General features: G+C 47.3%; 1 protein-coding gene across 1 annotated transcript; it reads right to left on the bottom strand.

Moving 5' to 3' along the window:
- Nucleotides 1-47: 47 nt before the first annotated feature.
- On the bottom strand, nucleotides 48-22,627 carry GDNF (glial cell derived neurotrophic factor). The gene is made up of 3 exons (XM_074812394.1): nucleotides 21,743-22,627; nucleotides 20,371-20,568; nucleotides 48-2,925 (listed from the first exon to the last, which is right to left on the bottom strand). The coding sequence occupies exons 2-3, from the start codon at nucleotides 20,540-20,542 to the stop codon at nucleotides 2,441-2,443; spliced, it is 657 nt and encodes a 218-aa protein (XP_074668495.1). The 5' UTR covers nucleotides 20,543-20,568; nucleotides 21,743-22,627; the 3' UTR covers nucleotides 48-2,440.
- Between the last annotated feature and the right edge of the window lie 129 nt (nucleotides 22,628-22,756).

Genomic DNA, 22,756 nt, shown 5'->3' with positions numbered 1-22,756 from the left:
AATTGGAAGTGGTACAGTGGGAAAGAAGCACAAGCAACAACCAGGTAACAATAGAAATGAGTTTTATTTTGTAAAAAGTTATAAAATGAATATTGTACAAAAATAAAGTCTGTAGAGAACTTTGGTTGTTTAACATAAATGACTGAGACATAAATCGCAGGTGAAGTAAAAAACTCCAGAGAAGCATGCTCCTGTCTTCAGTAAGGTCTAAAAAATAAAAAAAAAATCACAAACTTTACCCTTTTGTATTCTGAACAAAGTGATTTGTTCAGTTATATCCCCTTTAAGCTGCACAGAAAATGCTTTGGGGCAAGTTTTCAGCAACTGGGGCAAGTGAAAGCATACCGCTGAGCGCTGCCGCTGGTCAACTACCCAGAAGCACAGCTGACCCTCAGCTTAGCAGGCTTTTACTGCCCCAAAAATGCAGGGTTTTTGCATTTTTGCTGGTGGTGGTATCAGCTGTACCACCCCTGCCCCGTGTGGAGGGTAAGAATGGACCCTGTGGGTGGGCTCTGGGACTGCCCTTCATCCGCATGGGAAAGCAACAGAGGTTGGGGCTGAATAATATTTCATACACCTGGTACATCTTTCTATGCCTGTTCTGGACTTTTTTGACTTCTACACCCTTCTTCTGTGGCACCCCAAGGGACTCAGAGCAAAATGAGAATGAAGAGCCATTGCATGCATGAGATAAAAGGCTGGACCATTGTGTTTTGGGTTTTGGTAGAGATTTTTTTTCTTCCTGTTGTTTTTGTGGGAGTTGATGCTTCACTGGTTGTCAGGTATGTCTAGTGACCTGCACTGCTGCTCCTTCGGGAGAAAAGTCTCCAGAACGACAGCTTGCATTAATGGTCAGGTATGAACGCCTTTGCTTTACAACCTCCCTCATCCTAAGGAAACTCAGACTGTTCTGCTGCATGGGTACAATCCTGTAAGGTTTCAGCAAATTATACATAACACTTTGGTTATTTAACACAGTTGTTTACCTGCAGGCTATATTAAATCCAGGGCTAACTATTAAGAGGGGTTTAACCTCTTCTATATGGAAATACTGAAGGAGAAGCTTAAATAAATATAACAAGAAATTATAAGGCTAAATGTGATTATTTTCCATTTGTCAATAGTTATATGAGGTCAGTTGGCAAAAAGTGTGAGAAAAATATGTGGCTACACTTAAAATATAACTAGAATTAGTTTTTCTAACAAATCACTGATGTTGAGCCAAGTCCTGTGACCCTCACTCATTCAGAGCCATTGCTGTTCCTGCACATGTATGAGTGCAGTAATTTTCAAAAGTAGTGGTGAACAGGAGGAAGGGCTGCAGGCTTCGGCACTACATTTTGTGATGTAATCAGGATTTTGTTTAAAAGAAAAAAAAAGGTAAAGTAAGTGATTTTTTGCATTCAAGTTAACACTTTCAATCAAAAGTATGGACCGTTGTTCCCAACTTCATTGTCTCTCTGTATCTTCCAAGCACCATCTACTTTGGCACCTTCAAAAAGAAACTTTAATAAATAAGGAAAGGAGACTCATTACTGAACTATAATAAATAACAATAACTTAATCTCAATAAATATCTTCTGTATACTTATGTCTCTGAACGGATGCATTGCATCAAGTAGTCTCTGCTCACTCACAATGACCAAATAGAAATGTAGTTACGCAAGTGATGTTAGTCCTCTGTAAACCTAAAGAAACACACGTTTTGTGTAGAACCGGGCTTGTTATTTCTCCTACTATACTAGGAAGAAGTGCTTAAAAACTCAACTTGTTTTCACAGGTAGCAGAAGAATGAAATCCTACACTTGTTTTGAAGAAACATGAGCTGGAGATAACCAAACTTAAACAGGAAGTGGAACTGGTTTGCTTCATGTTAATACTGGCCCTAGAGAACTTGAGCCTGGGAATTCTAATATTTGCCCGATATCATCTTAACTATGAGGTTAATCTTATTATAGCTTAGAAGTTGTCCTAAGTGTTTAGCAACCGCCCTTCAATGAGCAGTAACACAATGTCTTTCAGTAAAGCTGAGGGCACATGGGATGAGTAAGGTACTCCTAAGCTACTTCTCATCTAGGGTTCCTGGCACAGATGGTATAACTACAACACAGCATGGTATGGCAGGGTTGTGTTTTTAAGCACATTCCTCATGGATCTGAGTCTCACTGACGGTGGACTGTGTCAGATGGGAAAGAGAGCGTGCACACCGTCCAGTCATCGGCATCTCCACCTGAGCTTTTATCTACTTTCCCATAGGATGTCAAAAGCCTCCATCCTCCTATGCCGCCTTTCTCCCAGCCCCTGGGCTCTCATGACCCCTTGTTCTGCATTCTTGGTCCTCTCTTCTCCGTTCTGAGCAGACGCTTCCCCAGGAACCTTGGTCCCTCTCTTTGCATCGTGGCAGGAATGCAAAACTGGCGCTGCCTCTGGCGTGCAGCTGTCAGACACATCCACACCTTTTTGCGGAATGTTTTTTCAGTATGTGGTAAACCAGGTTATCATCCAAAAAGGATAGATCATCATCAAAGGCTGTGGGTCTGCAACAAGCTTGCCTCACTTTGTCAGTGACTAGTTTTTTCTTTCTGGTTAAGTTTTTTAAAATTTTGTCATAGGTGGTCTCAGCTGCATCACAAGATCCACTGCAATACCGGAAAATTAGCTCTTCTTTGGTTTCGTATCCCAAATCCAAGTCAGTCACATTTAAATGTATTTCTGTTAAGACGCATCCTCGATTTTTGCCCTTTTGACTCCTCCTTCCCTTTTTGCTGGAATTCTCTATGTTTGTGGCTGCATTTTGTCGGTTTCTCTCCCGCCTAGAAAAAATCGGAGTCTGTTTATCTGGTGACCTCCTCAGTCTTTTAATGGTGGCTTGAATAAAGTCCACTACCTCATCAAACTGATCTGGGTAATCCTCTGGCATATTAGCTGTTTGGGAAAGATAGAAAAAAGCTTTGTCACACATCAGGTGTCATTAAGTTTGTCCATTCATGGCTCAAAAGCATTAGACACATGCAAGCTGCTCTGCCCATCACTTCAGTGCATGTGCCCAGGACCCTCAGAAATCAGGGAGAATTTGAAATGGTTTAGATCATCATGGAAACTGATTTGGGGAAAAATAAATGAGATATATATGTATCTCTGTAGGTGTCTGCTGATGCCTGGTAGCACTCCAGCACATCTTTCAATATTGCATAAACCCTGTCAAAATCAAGGAAAGGAAAAGCATGTCATGATACAAATATTAGTTAATGGGTGGAGGAAGCTACTATAGAAAGGTTACACCAGTTCCTCCCAGCAAAGCAGCAAAAGGATGAGGCTTCTTTAAAGCAGTTTTGTGATTATAATTATTAATTGTTGTCTTTTCACACCAACAACGGTTAGTACTGCCAAAGCCACCTATCGATAAGGTTTTTGGGCATGACAGAAAGACGAATTTCCTGGGGTACCAGGATGAGCTATCCTTCCTGGCTGAATGCCCGCCTTTTTACTGCTTCTAAGGGATAATTAGTATTATCAGAGCTTTTGAAAAATTTCTCATGGAAGTATTTTGTATCACAAGATGCTGATTAGACAGAATAGAAATAGGTCAGAAGTATTATGTTAATTTTCAAGGGAAATATTAACACATTTTTTATGAAGTTCAAATACCTATTTCGTTTTTCACTTGATATATGCTCTACCAGTGATGAACTATTCAAGTAAATCAAATGTTGAAGTCAATGAAATGTTTTGATACTAGCAGAATGAACCTCTACAATAATGGTGAAATTGAATGTGTTCTGAAATGTTCTCAGATTTCAGCTTTTCAGCATGATTTGGAAAAAAAAAATATTTTGAAATCTTTAAACTTCCCATGGACTAAATCCCTCAGTGTGATCTGCTTTAGTGAATTCAATGATTTAATGGAGGGTCAGGCTGTCAGAAGCCTGTGTGGTGTCCTTATGTTGTATTATTAATGATTGTCTCTTAAACACATAAACTACATTGCAGTATTGACTTTTTTTTTTCCCTCATTCATTGTGCCAAAAACCAAGACTTGAGAACTCACTTCCTTTGCAGTAAGACCTAAGAGGATGATTCTTTCTGTACTTAACTTCTAAGTGCCCACCCACATAACAGACCAGTGTTGCGCACCTGGCCCTGCATGTATGGGAGCTCCATCTCCAGAAGGACTCCTACAAATCTCCCAGGAACTGCAAATATTGGGAAAGGCAATACCCAAAGCATTGCACCTGGCCAGGGGGTTGGTACATCCACTGAGCCATAAAGGCTCTCAGCCGGTCAGGTGCTGAGATAGGAACAGCTCCTTAGGCAAAGGCTCAGCGCCACATTTCCCTAATGAGCACTGCAACAGCCAGGAACCCTGGTGGGAGACCAGGCAGCACATGTACCCAGCCCACACATGGTGGCATGGACTCTGTTAACAGAGGAGAGGAAAACATTGCCTAGCAAAGGTGCACCTTCACATCCTCAGCAGAAGCACCAAATACAAAGGAGATGCAGGCAGAAGGATCTTTACTCTATTAGTGCAAAAACCTGTTGAAACACAGTGCATCTGCATGTAAGCAGGGACACGGACCCCTCCCCAAAGCAGCCACATCCTAGAGGCTCGCCTCCATGACAAAACAGTGATGGATCAGAAGCATACGGTTTTTCATCGATAGCTCCAGTAAAACAGTATAGACTGGGAAAAGAGTAATGAAGGCAGGCAATCTTGTACCTTCTCATAATGAGAGTGGCACATGGGAAGCAGGATCCTATAAACTGCAGAGTTTGGGACTGGGAAAAGTGAATTACACTTTTTTTTACAAATATGCATGCTAAAGGCAACAATCTCACAGACCATTGACTATCAAAAGACATGAAGGAGGGATGGCTGCTATCTATACAGCTATATGGGACCCGAACAAGGCAGGACCCTGCACCAAGCCCCATATTCCTGTGACACCAATGGTAAGTTCACCCTTCTTGCACTCCTCCATCATTACCTCTGTAGCAGGTACCCAAATACCCACTATGAGCCATACCTACTGGAGAGGGGTAGCTTGGATAGGTGTCCATTGGATGCACCACCCAGCTCTGTTGCAGGGCAGGCTGGTCTGCCTACCCATATGAATACTGCCCTACTGAGCAAGGTCCAGGTCAAGGTGATGGGTGGACTGCATTCCTTAAAAGCAAGAAGGGGTAGACACCTTGCTATAGACTCAGTCAAGCAAGATAACTCACGTGAAGTAAAGTTTGGCTCTGTCATGGATACAGATGGAGAGGGGTTTGGCAGGAGGCATTCATTGCGGTGGGATTAGGTGGTTTCTAGGTTTCTTGCACAGAAACTATGTTTCTTAGCTTATAACCCAGTAAGGGATGTGGCCCTGAGGCAATGGTTCTAGCTGTGCCATTCTCCATTCTCACCTTCAAATTACCCCTCTCATTCTACTGTGAATACCCCAGCTCGCACATCTGTCACACACTCCTGGCTCAACCCTTGTAGCAACAGTATGACACAATGAGATGTTGGCTATGGACAGTGAAATACAACCATCAGGGAAGCATACTAGGGCTTAATGAAATTCATGCAATGGTCAATTATCATGAAGTGGACAGAAGACTGTTACAAGGAAACCCAACCTATACATGGACATTCTTGTCTGCAACCTTCAGCCTCATACTTATCCCAAGCCTGGTACACTGCCAGTGCAGCCAGGGGAGTAAGTGTCCCCCACTTAAGAAGGGAGAAACAAAACTGTGTATTACCTGAAGAGATAACTACCCAAGTAGGCACACAATTTTTAAACTGCTGGCAATTCAGGTGCAAAAGTATCACCTACCCCTGTGACAGTGCTATACGCAGGAGTCTACTGTGGTTAAATATTAATCAACAGTTATAGGATTCAAGCACTGTGCTGCACAAGCCAATCCATGTATGCCCTGGAGGGTAGATAAAGAGGAATCATAGAATCATTGAATCATAGAATCATTCAGGTTGGAAAAGACCCTTAGGATCACTGAGTCCAACCATCAGCCCTACTCCACAAAGTTCTCCCCTACACCATATCCTCCAACATCTCATCTAAACACCCCTTAAACACATCCAGGGATGGTGACTCCACCACCTCCCTGGGCAGCCTATTCCACTGTCTGACCACCCTTTCTGTGAAAAATTTTTTCCTAATGTCCAGTCTGAACCTCCCCTGTTGGAGTTTAAAGCCATTCCCTCTTTTTCTGTCACTAATCACCTGTGAGAAGAGACCAGCACAAACCTCTCTACAATGTCCTTTCAGGTAGCTGTAGAGAGTGATGAGGTCTCCCCTCAGCCTTCTCTTCCTCAAACTAAACAGTCCCAGCTCCTTCAATCGCTCCTCATAGGATTTATTCTCCAGGCCCTTCACCAGCTTCGTTGCCCTCCTCTGCACTCGTTCCAGCACCTCAATATCTCTCTCGTATTGAGGTGCCCAAAACTGGACACAACACTCCAGGTGTGGCCTCACCAGTGCAGAGTACAGGGGGACTATCACCTCCCTACTTCTGCTGGTCACACTATTTCTAATACAAGCCAGGATGCCATTGGCTTTCTTGGCCACCTGTGCACACTGCTGGCTCATGTTCAGCTGCTTGTCAATTAGAACCCCCAGATCCTTCTCTTCCACACAGCTCTCCAGCCACACCTCCCCAAGCCTGTAGCGATGCAAGGGGTTGTTGTGGCCCAAGTGCAGGACCTGGCACTTGGCCTTGTGGAAGCTCATCCCGTTAACGTTGGCCCACCGATCCAATCTATCCAAGTCTCTCTGTAGTGCCTCCCTATCTTCATGCAGATCGACACTCCCGCTTAACTTGGTGTCATCTGCAAACTTACTGATGATACACTCTATGTCCTTACCAAGATCATCAATAAAGATGTTGAACAGAAATGGTCCCAACACCGAGCCCTGAGGAACACCACTTGTGACCAGTCGCCAGCTTGATTTAGCTCCATTGACCACCACTCTCTGGGACCGTCCATCCAGCCAGTGCTTGACCCAGCAGACCGTTCGCTCATCCAGGCCATGAGCAGCCAGTCTTTCTATGAGAATTCTATGGGGAACTGTGTCGAATGCTTTTCAAAAATCCAGGTAGATAATATCGACAGCTTTTCCCTCGTCCAATAGTTGGGTCATTTTGTCATAGAAGGAGATCAGGTTTGTCAGGCAGGACCTGCCTTTCATAAACCCATGCTGACTAGGCCTGATCCCCTGGTTGTCTATTATATGACTTTTAATGGCCCTCAAGATGACCTGCTCCATGACCTTCCCTGGCACCGAGGTCAGAGGAGGAAAGGTCCATGTTGTGGACTGTGTCCCTGCTTGGAGCCCATGCTGACATTTATCCTGGTTCATGCGTGATCACTACCCCAACTGCACCAAGGGAGCTAATGTTGCTGAGAGCCTTCTGTGCTGTGAGTGGCCTATGATACTTAAGGTGGAGGAAAGACACAATAGAAGAGCCCTATGCAACACTCCTAACACAGGTATGGGGTGTCAACACTGCAGAAGGTAGAAGCAGTAGGGCAAAAAGTAGATCAAGTAATCAAACCAACAGTGTATCCAACTAGAGGAGCCCTACCTACACACATGGACTTGCTACAACCAGAAAATGGGGTATTAGCAGCATGACTGATCCTGCTGATCTCACTGGGTCTCTAACACTAACCATGCGTGAAGCACTCCAAGCTGTAACCTGGGATGAGGTATGTGTGGCCGATATGTCTAATGGAGCAGGGATCCCTGCTCAGCTCATTCCCTATTGCAACATCAGGCCATTCGGGAGACCCGCTGGGAGGGATGCCAGCACTATGAGTATGATGAATGCCAATTTTCTCTTTCCAGGGTGGACTTTCCCTTCAGCCCAGGGGATTGGAAAATATACCAAGCAGATATCCAAATCTATCGAGAGGACCCTTGTAGTAATCTCCACTATTCGGAGATTACATCACTGGAAGAGACTAGGCACATGGGTGATATTATGAAACCTGTGGGAACAGTGGGCACAGAGTCCCCCTTGAAAAAATGTACTGGACCTAGTGACCCTGGTCTGTGTCTGTCCACCTACAAACACACACGCTGTTATGTGGCTATGTGGGTACACCACATTAACACAATGGCAGCTGCATTATTGGGCTACTCAGTGAGTCCTTGTAAGTTGCTGTAAACAACAACAGCCTCTGACTGTGGAGCCCGAAACTAGTCATGATCAATGCAATGATGCTCTTTTTGGCACCTTCCGACTGAACTGCAAATGTATCCCAAGTTTGCTTCCATAACTAGCACTGTTCAAGGCACACCTCCAGTCCCCCCCATCAGCCAGCCTCTCGCTGGTACAACCCTGAATATTATACCATCCCACAAAGCCACATTTCAACACACTCGGTGGCATGGGCGTGTGCGCTCAGTACTGCATCAAGTGCAGCTGGACCCAGCAACCACTGAACCATGGGCCCAAGCAATGGGGCTCATACCGATCCGATGTGAATCTGTGATTCTGTGATGTGGCTTGGTGCTATTCTTCTGCTGCTTAATGAAGCATAGTCATCAGCATGACTACAGTCACTAGGAGTGGCTCATAGGGGTTTGAAGGAAACCTTGACAGCCAGGAGTAAAGTGAGAGCTGACTTAGCAGCCTATGCCAAGGTGCCAGTCATGACTCAGTAGTGATATTCTCTGTCCAATGCATGGGTGCAAAGCCTGAGAGCCCGAAACAAAATGCTGTAGAAAGCTGCTGAAATAGGACCCTGAGCAACCAAGTGGAAATGCCAGCATTAACACCAGGTGTGACGGGCTGAAACAAGGCACTAGAGGTAAGTGCTAAGGAAGCTACCACCAGACATCATACATGAATAAGCAATAACCATTGATCAAGGACTAAAGACTGCAAAAGATGAATGGACAGAAGGGAAGGTGGGGAAGAATGACAGCAGGACCACCCCATCCTGATGGGCACTTGGTGGATGTGCTGCAGGGATGCCAAGACCTCTCTGCACCACAGCCAGCATGTCCCAAGCAGTTTTTTGGTCTCCGCACTGTGGTAAGTGCTGCTGGGGGCGAAGTGGGTGCTGAGCTGAGCTGCATGGCCAAGGAATACCACCAGACTCACAAAGGGCTGCCTTGGCATAGAGTGCTGGTTTGTAACCTGAAAAAAGTCACTTGATTGAGTGGTACTTAGTTATCCCTCTGTCTCCAACACTGTTTAGAAAATGTTTATAGTCTCAGAATAAACATCAACAGCCCAGCAGCTTGCTTCTCTAATACTGCATGGACTGCACTGATTTGACAGAGCTTTCTGTGGAGATTTCACACCCTGGGAGAAGCACATATTATTATCCCTTCCTGTAACATACAGAGTTTGCATGTGTGTATATGTGTGCTGTATTTACACATACACACATACAAATGTATCTAATTATACACACATACTTTTTTCAAAACAAACTGGTTTACTGACAACACTTGCCTTCTGGTGGAAAAGCTGAGAGAACAAACACATGACAGATGCCTGTCATACTGTACAAACTGCCAGCAGAAAATGCTCAGATACTATGGCAATAAAAGCAGTAAAGAGCTCTGAGCAGTCGTCTCTGGTCCCAGGCTCCAGGGTGTGAAGGAATTAGAATTTAAAAATCCAAAGCCACCTAGGATAGGACAGGATGGGATGAGGTGGGATGGGATGGGATGCGATGGCACAGGATGGGATGGCACGGGATGGGATGGGATGGCACGGGATGGGACAAGACAGGATAGGACAGGATGTGATAGCCCACAACAGCATGTGCTCAAAATAGGTTTGCAAATGTTGGCTCACACATGTGATGCACCTCAAAGCAGATGTTTCCTGAGGGAAAGGACTGTAAGTCCTGGAAATGTAAAATCCTCCCTCATCCTGGGCCCTCTATGTATCTCATTCACAGTGTGGGAAAAAGGCTGAGAGACCCCACTGGGGCAGTGTGACAGGCTGAGCCCCACCATCTAGACTATTGTGCCATGAACAGTCACAAGACTGGCACAAAGTCATGAGGTTTCGTTTGGGTTTTATGTCATGTTTCTGAAAGCTGTCTTCTGACCATCCAACTCCCTGGGGAAACGCCTTGAAGGCAGTCTGCATGTGGGCACGTGCGCGCGTTTTTGCGCCGCCTCCGCAGCACCCCGCCGGCAGGAGCGTGGAGCAGGCAGTGCTGCCTGCGGGAGCTGTGGCCAGCATGTGTGTCCTGCTCCCGCTCACCTTGTGCTCCTGCAGCTCCCTTCCATGTGCCCTCTTTCAGTGCCATGCCAAGAATGTGAACACCCAGGCAGAAACAAGCAGAGACTTTTCCTCTTGTGGCAACCAGAGCATGAGTCTGCTTTCTAGTGCTGGAGTATCAACAGCGGGGGGAATGGATGGCAGCCCATGTGCCCGTCTGCCTCTGGGCACCTTCTGTCTCCCATGTCCTGCTGAACCAGGGCTCTTGATCTGTCAGGAGTTTTTCACATGACCAGAAAATTAATAAAAAAGCAAGAAGGAAAGAATGAGACACCACAGGACTGGTGCACATGGGAATCTATAAGAGTGACCAGGCTGGGGGCAGAGTTGGTGAACACCAAATGTCCAGAACTCCAGGAGTCAAACAAGAAATGAGACTCATTTAAAATACTAATTAAAAAATCAAGAATATCCACATCTTCTGCTTGCTGTTTGCAAGCTGTTCGCTTGCTTTCTGAACCTTAGGGCACCCTCAGATCATAGTTTTGATCCAATCGCTCAGTTAGGAATGTCTCTCTTGAATGCAAACTGAAATTCTTGCCTCACTGCTGCTCTCTGGAACCTGAAGTTTTGACCTGCCCGCCCCTGAGCATAGTCCCTGTCTCCTGGGCACTACAAGAGCTGGCAGCGCGTATGGGTGCAGGATCCTGCAGCCGAATACCCATGGTGCTCCCCACCGGCCTCCTCAGAAAGCCACCCTGGAGCTCTGCTTTGGGCATGCAGGGAAACATGCCTTCCTCCAGGCATCTTCCCCACTGCAACCCCCTGCACCAAGCCTGCCTTTGCATTTCCAGTTAATTAGAGACACCGTGTGCCAGCAGGACCAGGATCTGATCCCTGCACTTTTTAGAAGAATAAATTATACAGTGTTCAGACAGACTTCTACATAAAATAGGTCTAAATGACTATCCAAATCAAACTCATCACATTCTCAAGAAAACAGCCTCCACTAAAGAAAAATGGACGATTTATTTCTGTCTGTTCAAAAGTGATCACAATTACATTTTGTAAAACTACTCCTTTGATTTCACTAGCAACAGACCTATCTTAAAGCCAAATAGTCCCCCGCAGCGGCAGTAACCCAGCATGGTAGAACAAGAAACCCTCAGTTTGTACCTGACCACAAATTGATTTCAGTGGGAACAGATGGATCTTCAGCTTTTGAGAAAAAAATCCAGTTACTCATTGTGGTGCCTGGTTATGGATTTAACTACAGTCTCTTCTGACCATGCTGTCTATAATGGTTTACAAGAAAAGCTTACATTCTATTAATTGCAAAATACTAATTTATATTAGTGGGGTTTTCCTTGAAACTGAAACTTTTTGTACTTTATTGAATAGTGTCTCATACGCATCTCAGGAAAATGTAATCACATCACTGTAGCGTCATTTGGTATTTTTGCATATCCTGAGTTACTGTGATGTAATAGGAGTCACATAAGGTATACCAAAAATGCTAAAATTAGGCTTTTGTTTCACACTGTAGAGGTTTTATGCATGCATTTGTGGCAGTGTATAGCTGCTACATCAAAATGTCAGGCCAAACATTTGATAAAATTACCAGGATATTTCACTTAAGCACAGCTATCTTTCAATTAGAGAAGTTCAAACAGCAGCATTCAGACTTTAGATTAAAGTATGTTTTAAATTCAAGGGAGTTAATCCAGCTCATTACAATGGTAAGCATTATTTAGAAAATTAAGATCCAGATCTGTGTTAGGATCAAATAGCCCTTTTAAAAAACAGGTCTGGTACTTTAATCTGGGCCCTACATAACTAAAATATTTTAATTTCCTTTCTTACCTCGTTATTTTTTAAGTTTCCTCTGAAGTTATACACATAAAAATGTTTCTTCTTAGATCATTTGCTAGTGGGAAATAGCCAATTAATATGCCTCTAACAGTGACTGCAACAAATCATCCTCGTTTTTGTTGTTGCTTATGAAGATTACTCTGGTATACCATTTATTCATTAATTATTTTTGTATTTAGCTCCTTTGCAGTAGTGTTTTGAGGTACTTATTACAGTGGACATGCCCCGACCAAACACAGAATCCCTCCATCTCACACCACAAAGATGTACTTTAGTAGACCCTCGGAGTAACCTGTTTGTGGAAGCGTGACCTTGGTGAGGTTAAAATTACTAATGTGGTGATCATTATGCTTTGTAAAAAAGCACCAACTGTGGTGGGGATAAAGTATTTATTTTATTGAAAATGAACTATTTTTCATGAAAAACAAAGCCTATCGTGCAGGCATCAAAGCAAAGGCAGGTGTTAAAACCAGTTATGCTGAAAGGTTTTCAGGATTTAAACAATTAAAATATCACCTCTCTGAGGTATAACTTTGCTTTCATGCCTTGCATGAAAATTCATGGGGCTAAAAGTGAAATGGAAACCCATCCGTTGTGTCCATTAGGAAATAGAGCATCAAACACACCAGGGTCAGCTCATCTTTAAATGTTTAACACAGTTCTGGTTCACTACCTCACTCCCTGCCTCACCAGCTCCCAGGACATGCTGTGTCCTTGCCCCCGACTCAGACAGCCCTTAGAAATGGAGCCTCTCATCAGTGTCACTTGTCTCTCATCAAAGTAAAGTGCTCAGTAACCTGGAGGATGACTCTAGGGCCACGCATACCAGTCAGGTATGATAAGACAGCACTGGAGAAAGGCACAGGGTTCACCTTTCTGGTGTGTTTACTCCTGATGGGGCAGCCAAGTTTGTGTTTGTAGCTCACTAGCTAACCTTGCTGCTTCCCATGTGTTGGTCAGAACGGCAAATCTGCAGAGGACTTTGTATTTTCACACTGCCACGCTTGGCAGTGCCTCCCCTCACATCCTCTGCATTCTTTCTCACAGGTATGAAATGCTGGTTCCCACCAGAAGAAGGAAGGGGAGAAACAACAGGACCATGATAATTTCTGCCAGCTGGGGGAACTCCCTGAGAGCAGGGGGAAACAGCAAGGTCAGATGAACTGGGTGAAGTAAAGGAAGCTGCCTTGCAAGCTGACCTGTCCATGACAATTTCTTGGTTCTTCATCTGGTCCGGGCGGGGTTGTTCACAAGATCCTGTCCAACTCTGGGCAGGCACCTGGGGCTGGGCCCCTCTTCTGGCCTCTCTGGGGTGGGCAAAGGAGTGTCTCACCTGGCAGTCAAGCAGCAAAGGAGCAGCAGGAGGATGTGGCCTTGCCTCTGATACAGAGCTTTGAAAATCCATCTTTGAGGCACTGAGGAGCAGACAGCTTTTCAGCGGTTGCTCTTGAGGTGTTGCGACAGTTCCTGCAGCAGCTGCGAGGAGCCCATCTGCACTAGGGCCTTATTGTACAGGGCTGTGTGGGCACTCGAGCACCCACGAGGCAGACTCTGCATCTGAAGAAGTTACGATATAAAGAGTGTAAAAGGGGAAAAAAGAAGAAGTGGCAGTGCCCTGCCTGAAGCCAGAGCTGGAGCAGGAGCCAAACCTGTGCAAGGCACATACTGGCCTGTTGTCTCTTCACTAAGGCCTCGTACCCATCCAAATCCATACAATGCTAAGTAACTATCCAGCTTCCCAGTAAAAACCTGGGTTTATGCTTAATATTTTGTTCTGTCCCAACCCTCTGAGAGCCTCAAATGAGAATGTATGAGTGGGACCCAAAACCTGTGACCAGTATTAGCAAGAATGCGTGCAGCCAGCTAACAGGCACAGCACTGAGACTTTAATGGACGCAATACAGATACAGTGGAGGAAATACAATGTTGGTAATAAAAAGAAATTATCTTTAGTATCCCTGGTGCAGAAGTGATCCAGCTCAGCCCTCATACGACATCAGTAAAACTCGACATAGGTCACCCAGCCCCACTTTAGTGCCAGCTCACTGAATAGGAACAGCATTCCTAAATATGTAACAGCAACTGTTCCTGGGCCCCCTGTGCTCTTACACTGCAGCTCCTGTTGGGTTTTAGGGGTGTTCCCAAGGAACAAACACAGGCAGCAAAGCAGCAGGAAGGGACCCTACCCCAGTCTCTTCCCTGGGGGCAGTAAAGCAGAGCCAGCCAGGCAAAACCATGGCTGATGCTCCTCGGGTGGCAATCTCTGCTGCTATCAGATTTTGATCTGACCTATAAATAATACGTGTTCTTCCACTGTTGCCTTTCACTACTTGTATTTCAATGTGCTTACAATAGGAATTATATGAAAAGTTTTAATATTACCATTTGGAAAACATTATTGTAATAGTCAGTCCCTGGCTGTAGGGAGGTGCTACCTACTCTGCTGCAGGTCTCATGTGGGATGCATGGGCCATGGGCTGCCAGACAGCACTGGTGTGTGCTCAGAAGAGCGAACTCCTTCCCAGCCACTACGCTGGATCTACACCTCCCTGTCAGAAATTGAGTAATAGCTGTTTTTGCCAAAGAAATCTTGCATGCTTAGGATGGGAGCAGAGGTAGTCCAGATGTTTGTAAGTATCTTGTTAGTTAAAGAGGATATGACCAGCTTATTGCTAAAAATGTGGCCACCTGAGAAGTTTTGGCATACTGCTGTAACAATGTCTGGCCCCGATGCAGGAAAACAAGTATTTTGATTTCAGTGTTTCCTTCTTTTGAAGACTATTCCTATTCAATAATCATTAAAGCATTTGTACAAGTCTCACTGACTTCAAAGAAATGCACCTGCAGGTTTCAGTTTAAGTGCTGTACCAATACATACAGCCTAAATATCTGCTAAGTCATACAATGTGGCTTTATCCCTTAAAAAGAATGTTGATGTTTGAAATGCCTCACATAATTAAATTTCCGTCCTTGATTTTAAAAACAGACGTACTCTAATGTATATTTTATGTCTTAATGCTTTGTTTGTACCTGTCTCAAATAAATCTTCTTGATTCTATTTCCTTTTTTCACTGTAATCAGGCCTGGATTTCCAAGAAACATTGAAATCTTTCCTTTGGTTCCCCTTACCAAATATTACTTCATCAAAAACTACAGCTGGTTTTGTCAAAAATGACCATTCTGCAGTGTCAACCACTCTACCAGCACTAATGTGGCAGTGGCCTACTTAGATGTCTGATGATCCTGAACATGGTTATGCTGCAATATTTAGTATTCCTCATTTATTGCTTGTGATTAACTTATTATCTCAGAAGCATAAGAATCCACAACAAGTGTAGTTATGTGGGGTTTGGCCTGTGCACTGTAAGTTTTAAGTTGCAGTTGCTTGATAGTGTGCTTGGGGAATGAAGACTGCATATTTGCACTAGATGTTGATCCCTGATCATCTGCAGTTGTGGGGGATGGAACCCGATGACCCCAATGGCTTCTCTCAGCCTCTGTAACTTCAAGTATTTTAAACCTGCTTTATGGAGTCCTAATCAGGAACAGTGCAATTTCCAAAGACATTACAACCTATCAATCTGAGGATCCTCCTCTAGTGGACAAATAATGCCTCCCCTATCAATTCAACAGTGACTACACAGCTGAACTCTTCAGCCTTTCAAGAAGGGTTTTGCAGTCTGTCATCTGCAGACCCTGAACACAAGGATTTCTAAAATAATTTGAAGAGGCGTATGAAAGGTGACCAAGAAAAGCATGGTCAGATATGTTATCTAACAACCCACACCTGCAAAACATCTAAAAGGATCCACATTTCCACTGGGAAATTGCTGAGGTCCCTAAATCGAAAAGCAGCAAAAACATAAAACTTTAAACAAAGGCTAATGAGAATAAAACCGTATTCTCTTGCATTTTGGTCCCTTCCTCCTTAAGCCCCAGAATACCCTTCACAGGAGTATATTCAGTATTTACACCTGAGACTGCAGAAAAATCAGCTTCTAGGGCTACATGCATCTGCATTTAACAAGAACTGTCCTGGTCTTTTTCTAGAATTGTGCCCGTGAATGGGCAAACTCAAATGCTTTGAATTTCTAAACGCCTAAATAACCTGGGTGTGCCGTTATATATGCTGGCCCAGGGACACAGGCACACTTGGTCTGACACTGTCTGGATGCAGTGGCTATACTGGATACACACAGATCAAATGACGCAGTGTGGCACCTGCTCAGTGCGGCAGACACCTCTCCCACGCTTTGGATTTACTGTGCATGGGCAGGTTACCTCTGTAGCTTCTGGGAGTCTTAGACTAAAGCGCCTATGCCACACTGTAGGTATGCTGAACAGGAAATCCTGGACAAAAACATGAGAGTTCTGGTTCCTAACACTGAACGTGCCTAATATTGTACAGAAGGAAATGCATTCAGTTTGAAATATAATTTAATACTGGTTTTGCCTTAAAGAGACCTATAATATCACTGTTTATTCTAGATACTTTCCGTATTGGTTGGTAATGTTGCAGCTAAATACAGTAACTTAACATGAAATACCCCTTAGCAGGGGTATGAAGAATTTTTAACAGAGGTATAACTTACACATACCACGGTGTGTTACAGCACAACAAACATACCAAAGGAACTCCACTAACAAATGACCATCCAGTGGCCGCAGAGCAACTCAGACATTTTAACGCAAAAACCCACCTTTTCCTCCTATTAGGAGGGAAAAGTCCATGGTGAAATTTTTCATTTAATTCTACATGCTTACCACTAGTTCTTACTAAAGATGCTGACTTGATGAAGACACGATATATCATATCCTGGATCTTAGGATACTCCAGTCCTCACATACATGTTGATTATGGCCATACAGCAGCAAGCAGTTACAAAATGTATTCACTGGGAAATGCATGTAAGTCAAACCACGTGTTTGGCTCCCTCTGCACTGTCACGCTTCTGAAGTTGCTGACTTAGTATTTAGTTTATAATAATTCAGTTTGTATTTGCTCTGTTCGAAGTTGCTGTTTAAGCTAATTGTGTCCTTCTCCCAGCAGACTGTAGCATGAAGGAAACAAAGAAAGGGTTTTCTAACCTTACAAACTCTACAGCTACTCTTGTGTGGAATAAGCTATCCCATGGACACTGATGCCTAAAACACCTATGAACACCGGATTCATCTCAAATGCACTGCATTTATGGGGGCTACTCTCACTCCAGCCTCCAGTCCACTAAAAAATGCAGAAGACTGCAATTGCCAACACTCTCTGCCATCTCTAATTACTGCCCTGAACAGCAAAGGTCAGCACATTACACCTGATCAGCCCAGGAGGTTAGGACCTTGTCTGTAGGCTGGAACGAAGGAAGGTTTCGAGCCAGTCTGAAAGGGATGGGGTAACATCAGGTGACCTCAGAGCACTCTTTGCAGAGAAAGCAATCCCAAGCAATGAGAATACAAAAAGGTTTCAAGGGCCTGGGAAAACAGATTTGTGCTCCAGCAAGGTGTTTGGCCTGCCTTTAGGAGCAGGACTTGATCTCGCAACTCTCCTAACCCCTGCTGCAGGCACTGTAGGAGACCCAAACTCTCCGGAGTAAGAACCCTGGAGCGCAACTGCTACTCCCCAGCCCAGCCTGCATGGGGGGATCACTCTGGAGGAGAGCAGTGCACCCCTCTTTGAATGCACACAGCACCCAGTCCTGCTCAGCACCCACACACTCCCTACACAGATAAGTCAACGTGGGCAATGACAGTGCTCCCACTGCTTTGTGAGCTGCGCCCTGCAAAGGCCCTCAGCTAAGCAGCTGACCAACGGTATCCACAGAGATATTAATACACAGCGGGTCCACCAGCAGGTGAGCTGGGGAGCTGCAAGCACGCCTGCATGCTCATGGCACATTGCCTTCTGCTTGTAAGAGAAACCTCGAAGAGGAGAAGGAAGTCTACATGGTGTAGATGTGACGACTCCTGTGTAAATCGCTGTGTATCTTTGTGCTGAAGGGTGTGTGCCACCAAATGGCAAGCAGAGAGTAACAAGTATGTCAAAGACACTGACAGCGGTAAATCGGACAAAGTGCTGCTGCGGTGGGAAGGCAGCAATGTGCCTGGGCAGGATCAGCCTTATGGGCTCTGTGTTTGCAGACTGTTCTCCAGACAGCACACATGTTTAAATCAACTAAAAACGTGGATCAAAGTATTTCACTGCTTTCTTACAGCCATCCTTCTGCAGGTCTCCCCTGACTCATCTGACTTGTAGCGGAGTGGAGTTTCTGACTTTTGGGCATGGGTGCTACATAAACTGCTGCCATACAAAGACCACAGGAACTCCAAGGCTTTTCCCCTATTTCTGTTGTGAAGAACAGCACTGCTTACTTTCCCCTTGCAGCGAGGCCCATCTACTTGTGATCTGCAGGGTTCAGAGATTGAGATCAAACTATCAGCCTTTTCTCAAACGACTATCCTGGGCAATAACCAGGGACCCAGCTCTGCTTGGCAAAGCCTACATTTGTACCCTGGAAATAAAGACATCTGGAACAGGCTGTCTCTTGATACTACCACAGCTCAGGTAAAACACAGGTTGTCTTTCTTCTCACTTCTTGTTCACCCAATCCACAGGAAAAACAGAGGCAACAATGAGAAGTTTTGGACACTAGGAACAGACAAGACCGCTGCTGCTGCCTGTCCCCTCAAGCTTCTGTGGAGGAAACAGCTCACCCGAACCGTATTCCCAGAAGTAAGTTTCAAGATAAAAGCAGGCATCATACAAATACTATCACCCTGGGAAGATGGAGCACTGATGTTCTCCCACTCTGTAGCTCCTGCTAGAGCTACAAACTGACTGGTGCTGCTTTACCCTAATGCTCTTCTTGCCACTGGCACTGCAGCAAGCCTGTGCAGAGGGGACCAGCACAGTGGCCTGAAAAGCCGATCACTGCCTTTCATAGGACAGTACCTATCCTGCCACATGGCTTGTCATGGAGAAGATCACCGCATGCGATGGCAGGCTGGAGCCCTGTGACGAAGCACTTCTGGCCAACCTCCTGCATGGAGGAGCTGAAAGGACATCAGAGGGGCTGCTGGTCTGCGAGCAGCAGGAGCCTGGGCTGGGATGGGCAGAGGAGGCAGCCTAGGCAAGATTCCAGCAGGGGGGAAATACAAGCAAGAAAAGGAAAGAGAGAAGACTAAATGGGAAAGGGCACAGATGTGTGTGCGGAAGAGGAGATGGGTGTTGGGGAGGGGACGAAAGTGGAGTCACGGCACACGATTCCCTGCTTTGCACCTCCACGCTGCGTTAGCCCGGCTGGTCCCAGAGAAACCAGAGCGGGGCTGCCCATGGCTGGAGCTGCGGCAGGCGCAGGGAAAGGACATGCCTCCACATATGGAGATAAAAATGAATCCCAATTACTGGATACTGTCTGCATCCTGCAATGAGCTAAACAGAGAGGGCTAGGCAAGGGCAAATGGAGCAACCTCCAAGCTGTGTCTGTGCCTTTGCTAAGTGAACATCTCACAGTTCATGTGAGTATTTTGCGACTTCTTACTGAGTCATATTAACTCTGACTTTAAAAAGCCACCAGAGTTAGTGTAACATTCACATACCACTGTGAAAATCTTGTATCTGCTATTGTAGAAGACCTATTATTAGCGAGGCATTATTATTATCTGTCATTGGATTGTAAGCTGTCTTACTGTGAGCTGGTTCATGTGGATTGCTCTGCATCAAGCTCCTAACCCTGCCACCGCTACTCTTCTGTAAATTTCCATGCAGACACACTAATTTTGGGATCAGGATCCAAAGGAGGATTTAATGAAACTCAGCAGCACTCCAGGATGTGTACAGTGCCTCCCACATGAAGTCCCATCTCCATCAGGACTTGCGCCCACTACAGACAGCGAATAATTGCATTGGCAGGTCTGAGCAGGGAGAGGAGGTTGAAGTGGTGGGGAAGTAGTTTCAGTGCCTGCACTGGGAGGTGTATGTACCTGACACACCTCCTGGCTCCTCTGCATACAACTACCTTTCCCATCTCCCCTGGTTCTTCAACCAAAGGGACCTTACGACTGCCAGGAAGGTACGGCTGGTGGTGGGGGGAAGGGGGGGCATTGCCGCTGCAATTGCCAACCCCAAGCTTTGGAGGGTGACTTGGCTGGGAGCTGCTAGAGCCAGACCAGAGCCAGCGACCATGCCTGGGGGAGAAGTGAGGGCAGAGAGTGGGGGGGTCCTTTCCTCACCCTGATGCCTGAGCAAAGGGGAACGCATTAGCAAGACAGACAGCAGTGGCTACAAAGGGGAATGTTTCTTACAGTCACTGTGCACAGCATAGGGAGGCAGCAGGCTGATGGGGGAGAGATCATCTTCAGGCCCCTCTACCACTGAAGGGGGCCCCTCGGGAGGCGTCTTACCGGTGGGCAGGGGCGAGGTGGAGACCGTGTTGAGCAGCACCACACAGACAGCCACAACATCCCATAACTTCATCTTAGATCTCCTTCCAACACGGGCCCCTGGCAGAGAGGAGAGGCAGGGTTAGCCCCCAGCAGCTGCGCTCCCCCAGTCCTGCCACCTCCCTGCCACCCCTGAGACAAAGCTGAGCAGCCTCACACCCCCGATCAGCCTCTCACCCCCATTGCCTACCAGAGTGAGGGAAGGGGGCTCTCCCCAGCAAGAGGTGTGGGAGAGGGCGGTGCACGATGGTCTCCAGCCCCTCTACGCCCAAGTGAGCTGCTCTGGGGGATGCAGGCAGGCAGGTCCCAGGAGCCTGCACCCAGGGATGTGGGAGTGTGACCGTGTCCCTGTGCTGGCAGCCAGGTCACCTTGTGCTTCTCCTCCTCCAGCACCCGGGTGGTGACAGGGCACCTGTCCCTGGGATGGGCCAGGGCAGACCGGGCTGATCTGGGGTGCAGGGCTGAACAGATTTGTTGTGCTACAGGCAAACCTTCCTTTCCCTTTCCCTCTCTTCTCCTTCCCCTCTCCTCTTCTCTTTCCCTTCTTCTCTTTCCTTTTCCGTTTCTTCTTTTTTCTCCCTCCTTCCCCTTTCCTGTCCTCTCTTTTCCTCTTTTTCATTTTTCGCCCCTTTTCTCTTTCCTTTCCTCTTCACTTCCCACCTTTCCTTTTCCCACCATCTTCCTTTCTGCCTTCCTTTCCCCTTTCCCTTTCTCTTTTCCTTTTCCACCTCTCTTCCCATCTCCCTTTCCCCTTGTTTCAATATTTCCTTTCTCCTTCCCTTTTTTCTTTCCCCTTTCCTCTGTTTTCACCTCCCCTTCACGTTCCTCTCCCTTTCCCTCCCCTTTCCTTCTCGTTTTTCTCCTTCCTGTTTCCCTCTCCTCCTCCGTTTTTCCTTTTCTTTCTCTTCCTATTCCTCGTCCCCCTTCTCCTTTCCCTTCTCTTCTCCCCTGTCCCTTCTCTTCCCCCTCGCCCTTCCCTCTCCCCGTTCCTCCTCGCCTCCTCGCTCCCCGGTCGGAGCCAGACACGGCACGCACCCGATGCCCGCCGCCCGGCGATGACAGCTGCCCCCAGACCGCTTCGGCCCGGCCCGGCCGCCGGCACAGGGCTCGGTCCGGCCCGGGGGGACCCGGCCCCGGCGAGGTGCGAAGGCGGAGGGCCCCGGTCGGCTCCGTGCCCGGCCCTGTGCCCCCGCGGAGGGGAGGGTGCCCGCCCCGGCCCCCGCCTCGCCCTCACCTCGGAGCTGGTCTCGCCGGACCCGAGACGGACATCAACGCCGGGGAGCCGAGCGGCCGGACGGGCGCTGCATGTGGGCCGGGTCGGGGTCCGACCGCCAGGACCCTCTGTGCGCGGGGAGGGGGGGGGGGGCAAGGTCGCAAGTCTGGATGGAGGCCGAGGGCAGCCGCCAGCAGAAGCGCCGGCGGCCTCCCCCGCCGCCGCCGCAGGTGCTGTGGCCGCGGCTGGAGCGGCGCCGCGGGGGTCTCTGCCCGCTCCGGCCCCGGAGCCGCTCAGCAGCGGCGGGAGCGGCCCGAGCCGCGGGGAGCGCCGCCTGGCAGCGGGAGCTGGCGCTGGGTGCTGCTCTTGGGACCCTGCCTGGAAACCTGAGAAAGACACTCCATCAACAACTGCGGGGAGTCAGATGAAGACATCAGGGCTCCTGTAACGCCAGCTGGTCCAGCACCGCGGGGAGCCGCGCACCGCTCGGACACGCACGCAACGGCGGGAAGAGAAAAAAAAAAAAAAAGAAAAAAAAAAAAAAAAGAAAAAAAACCACCACAGCTGAGGAGGGGAGGGAAAAATAAAAATTTAAAAAAAAAAGAAAAATCAAACCACCCCCCTCAGCCTGCTAGGGGAATCAAGAGGTCGGCGCTGGGATTTGTAGAGCTGGTGGCGGCAGCAGCAGCGAGGCTTCCTCCTCCAGATCGGGGGGTCCCGTCGCGGCGAAAGCTTAGATCCAAGCCGGGAGCGTAGCGGGAGGCCGGGCCGGTGCCGGGGAGCGCCCGCTCCGGCTGCCCCGGCTGGGCCTGCCCGGCTCCCCGGGCGCCGGCGGGGCTGGGCGGGCGGGGTCGCGGGGCTGGGCGAGGCGCGGGGGGCGCCGCACCCGCGGGCAGAGGGGAGCGCGGAGCCGGACGCGCGGACGCGGGGGCTTTGCCAGGGCGACTCGGCGCCGCAGATGGATTTATAGGGCCCTTTGGCAGTGACGCGCCCTCCGCTGATTCGCTTTCAGACCCAAACACACGCTGGCCCCCC

The sequence above is a fragment of the Strix aluco genome, chromosome Z (genome assembly GCF_031877795.1).
Source record: "Strix aluco isolate bStrAlu1 chromosome Z, bStrAlu1.hap1, whole genome shotgun sequence".
Taxonomy (NCBI): domain Eukaryota; kingdom Metazoa; phylum Chordata; class Aves; order Strigiformes; family Strigidae; genus Strix; species Strix aluco.
Note: the sequence above shows the minus strand (reverse complement) of the source record. Positions and strands in the feature narration are given on the sequence as shown.

Bases quoted from the DNA above. Each gene is read 5' to 3' on its own strand.
- GDNF (XM_074812394.1), bottom strand. From the start codon at position 20,542: ATGAAGTTATGGGATGTTGTGGCTGTCTGTGTGGTGCTGCTCAACACG. The intron at 2,926-20,370 runs GTAAGAAACATT...TTTCCCAAACAG, and splicing joins CTATGCTGTGCACAGTGACT to CTAATATGCCAGAGGATTAC.